Source organism: Trichechus manatus, unplaced genomic scaffold (genome assembly GCF_000243295.1).
Source record: "Trichechus manatus latirostris isolate Lorelei unplaced genomic scaffold, TriManLat1.0 scaffold00032, whole genome shotgun sequence".
Taxonomy (NCBI): Eukaryota; Metazoa; Chordata; class Mammalia; order Sirenia; family Trichechidae; genus Trichechus; species Trichechus manatus.
Window position 1 is genome coordinate 12,540,300 of NW_004443968.1, and position 4,773 is coordinate 12,545,072.

The 4,773-nt window shown below is 38.4% G+C and overlaps 1 protein-coding gene across 1 annotated transcript in view; it reads right to left on the minus strand.

The window, feature by feature from the left end:
* Window positions 1-875: 875 nt before the first annotated feature.
* ERAP1 (endoplasmic reticulum aminopeptidase 1) overlaps window positions 876-4,773 on the minus strand; it is a 33,959-nt gene continuing 30,061 nt past the window's right edge. The window contains exon 19 of the mRNA XM_023730129.1: window positions 876-3,132. Coding sequence (XP_023585897.1) covers window positions 2,980-3,132 — 153 coding nt within the window. The 3' untranslated portion in view covers window positions 876-2,979. The remainder of the gene's footprint in view (window positions 3,133-4,773) is intronic.

Sequence of the window (4,773 nt, forward strand, 5' to 3'; positions counted from 1 at the left end):
TTAGTATTTGCCCTTTATAGCATCTGGCTTTATGAGAATTAAGTTCAGCAAATGCAAAAACAAACTTCTACTTTAAAAAAAAGATGATACGTATCTAAAGTTCTTGCTTTTCTCCTACAGCAGTTTAAGAACTTGGATATCCTGCAGTTTTGAATGGTTTCTTAACTCTTTCAATAATGAATAGTTTATGAAAGTAGCACTGATATCATTGGTGGACTTTTGATAAATATGTAATTTCGTCTTTTTTCCCTGGTAGTGAATGCAGGAAGAGATGTCGGGTACATATTATAAAACAGATTTGGAATTTCATGTGTCCAGAGAGCTTCACTTTCCTTAGCATCTGTTTAAAGCTTTTTTATTAGGACTTAGCTGACATCACTACAAATGGGGGAGCAGGGGAGGCAAAAATAGCTTTGCTTAGAATGGGGGTCAAATTTTGCTAATACTCTAAAATTACTCTCCAAAAATCACACACATGTTCATGAGATTTCAAGCTGTACCATTTAAGAATGATATTTCTCTTTTCCATCAGAGATACAGTCATTATTCTACTATTGAGTCTGGGATACATGAGACAGCATTATGGTAGTTAAATGGACTTTTCAAGCACTAACAAAAAGTAAACTCTTCTTCAGGGGTTGGCACAGTCGTTAAGTGATAACGGCTGCTGAGAAAAGGTCAGCTGTTCAAATCCACCAGCCACTCTTGGAAACCCCATTTAGCAGTTCTACTCTGACCTCTAGGGTCGCTGTGGGTCAGTATTGACTCAACAGCAACAGGTTTATTTTACAGGGGGGGCTTTTAAGTATCTAATTTTCCTGCTTGGGCACTAAGATCGTTTGCTTTTTTTAAAAGTGTTTAAAAGATCTTGAAACGTTTGACCTTGACTGAGGTATTTGCAAGGCTATGGCTGCAGTATTCCTGATTTCCATGCATATATAGAAATATTTTTAAATGACGTACCAAAATCCAAAGATTTAAGAAACACATTTGAGGCACTCTGAATCAGGGCTTCAAACCTGTTTTTTCCAGTTGGAACCTCTGCTGAGAATTTGCATTTCTACCAAGTTCTCAGGAAGTTATACCTAAGAGTCACCTGAGGATCTTGTTAAAAATGTAGATTCTGATTCAGTATATCTGGGGTGGAAATGCAAGTTCTCAGCAGGAAACTTGTTAGAAATTCAAATTCTTAGCAGGGTTCAAACTGGACCAAACTGCTTCAAAGCCCTGCTCTGAATATGCCTTCTTGTTAATTAGAAATATCTTCAAGACTTGCGTGTTTGCTGGTAATTATGACTTGAGTAAACTTACAGGATCTGAATCAGTTCTTTTTTACTCATCTAATTAGAAGGAAATAATTGCAAATATATGCTTGGAGGTAAAACACAACTTTTTATTACCAAAAAGGTTTCTGTACATGGTTGTGACAATGTTGTATCTGTTTAGAAAATGGACTTTACCAAAGCAAATAAAGATAGTTTCTCAGATAACCAAAACTGAAAATATTTTCATGTTTCAGTAATCAAGATATAAAATACAATTAAAGCTAACTATTTTACATTAAAATTTTGGCTGTGTATGTTTTTAGAAGGAAAATGCTGGGGATTGAAATTGTCAGTGATAATCTGTTTTATTTTTTTCTCGAACCATTAACCATGCAACGGATATAATAATGGAATTGTGAACAAATTTATGTCCAGAAAAAGTCACTCTATCCCATAGTCTATTAAAGCAACACATTTTATGACATTTTTCTTATCATTTTCCTTTATCTTGAAAATTTTGCCATATATTCAAAATTCCATATAAGTCTTCAAAGACAAAAAATTGTCCTCAGGGGCTAACGTAAGCAAATATTTTTAATTTCACAATATATTATTGTTTATTCTGCAATGATTTATCTAAGGTGGCAGTAAGTGCCAATGATGTGTTATTTAGGAATTATAAACTAGGCCAAATAAGGAGCAGGAAGAGAAAAGCATCACCTTCTTACCTAAGGATCAACAATTCTCAGGTACAACTTTGAAGGAAAGGTTTTTCTTTCCTATAGACCTGAATGTACTATGCTTTTTCAGACGGGATAGTGAGTAAATAGATGGCACCCTCAATTTAGGATTATCTGAAGGGGTTCTATAAAAGGATTTTTTACAACGATGTGGGCAGGGTATATGGGAACCACAAGTACAGCTGGGACTCTAAAGAGCCAGGCTCCCACAGCGGTACCTAGTCCTGTGGGGATGAGAAAGAAGCAGTAACCATAACCCAGAGAAGGAGAGAGAAGGCTGTGAGCAGAAAAGAGCCCCTTCTCAGGGGCTGAGACCTTCGGTGGGGGCCAGCCTGTGCACCCTACAAGGGAACCAGGGGAATAAATATTCCCCATCTGCTCCCTCCATCCTCACCCTGCCCCCCAGCTCCAGTCTCCTTCTGGGACTCCCCATTTGACCACGAAGCCTAATGGCTTGGCCCATAAGTCAGTCCTTGACATGGAGCAGGAAGAGAAGGGAGGAAAGTAGATCCGGAGGGGCCAACAGGAGAGTTCTAGCACAGGCACGTTCTATCTTAGTCATGGATCCAGGTGTTCATTGTTCAGTATTGCTCATTATTCAAAGTCTCCCAAGGAGATTAATGAAACTGCTTATGGAAAAACACTTTGTTGAATGAGGGTGTAGTTGGAGACTGCTGGGCTTAAGTATAAAATACAAAATATGGTGGATAAGGTACTTTTCTCCTCTGTAGTAGGGAGTCCACCACTTGGGTGTACGAACACGTCAAGGCAACACCTGTAGACAAACACATGGTAGCAATAACCCACTGATGAAAAAACGAACAGCAGAACTTTTCACAGGAACAGTCAAATGAATAGGAGTTGAAGGAAAAGGAAGTATCTCCCGCTGGAGCCAAAACCATCTCTAGTTTGGAAATGTTCACATTCAACAAAATTTGGGTGATTATAGCAGGAACCTGGTAATGAATGAACGATTACAGCCCAAGGTTTTCATTCTGTAACCACATTCTAATTTTATCAAAATTCTTATCCATCCAACGTATGTTTTCCTCAATGATTTCAATTGTTTGTTGGACACAACGGAGCTGAGAACCATTGTCTTTCAAAGAGCTGAAGAATCCTTTCACCTGTAAGGAAAAAAAAAAATGGGGTTTTTATAAATTCACCCTATTACATTAAGCAAATATAAATAACTTCGGGCTAGTTAGAAGAAAACTGAGGCCAAAATTCCAGCATTAGTCAAAATTTCATATAGAAGGCAGCCCCAGGTGTCTGATATGATTATGTACACATAAACTTAAGCTAAATGAAATGAGCTCATGCCTCATGATGTCAAGTTTTGTGTTTTATTATTTTCCCTGCAAATCCTATTTATTCACAGTTGCCAGACTCTCAAAAACGTTACTGTTTACCATCTTTATAATTTAAGTTTAATTGAGTGTGTCTGGTTAATGTGTATTCTGTTATATACACATAGATGCAAACTTAATTTTTGTAAACACAGTATCTGAAAAGCAGAATGTGGAGAGTATCTTCTTTGCCAAGCAAAACAGTTCCAACCACGTAAGTGCAGCCTTTCTCTGTGGGCCTGGCCTTGTATCTTATAGAAACAGGTGGGGTTCTTAGCAAGTTAATGGTGGTAAGACCCCAAACCTTGCCAATTTTTTTTATCCTAATCCACAGTTCATGTATTGTTCCCTCAAGAGAGACTCCACATAAAGTTTCCCATGATTTTAAAGACATAAGATCATTGACTATCTCCTCAAAAATACCTCTGTGCTTGCTTCATCCCTGGGTACCTTAACCCCTTATGCTCACATGAGGAATAGGCTGGCTTTGGAGCAGCACTGACCATGGTGTGACTCAATTAAAGGGTTCTCAAACTTTTCCCATAAATTCCTATTATCCATCAATTTTTTATTTTCTAGACAGGAAGTGACAGTAGGCCAAGATGTATTATTTATTCAGCAGGGATTCCAGACAACTAATTCCTTAAAAGTCCATGTCATGATACTGTGGAATAAAAGGGGTTAGGAATAGGCTTTTGAGGGATCAAATTCCAATCTTAAACGATGCAGGGTTGTTTTCAAATGTTTTCTGGGTACAAGTTTTCAAAGGGATGAAGGCATGCCCTCCTTCTATAGCAACTAGAAAACACCTACCCTCCTTCACTGCCCTGCCTTATGCTGTAGCTCAACCTCTTATTTCATACTTTCAGAACTCAAGATTGATTCACATTCAGTTAAAAATCACCTTGGGCACTCTTCAGCAGTCAAATATCAATAACTATTAATTGGTCATATTGTTTAATTAATCCTGGAGCAGCTCATCATGATAGCACCACTGAAAAACAGACCTTCTACAAGAGCTGTAACAAAGCACCTGTTGGCCCTTGCCCTCACACTTCTTCTGCCCCAAAGTTGTCTCTTCCATCTTCTTCTGCCCTGATAATGCAGCATCTCAACTCAGTATTTGATTCAAACCTGCCTCCTGGAGGACATTTTCTGGGCAGTAAGCAGCATGATACACTGATAGAAAAGCAAGTTTATCCTACTAACTTGTTTGACCCTGAGCAAATAATTTAACTTCTCTGGGCCTCAGTTTCCTTGCTTGTAAAATGAGGATCATCCCTACATTGCAGAGTGTGTTATGAGGATGAAGTTAGGGAATGTGGGCAAAGTGTAGAACCCAAACCCCAGGCCTGGATCAGGGACTCAGCCTCCTCCATTAATCCACAGATATTTACTCTGGCACCTGTTCATCCCTCT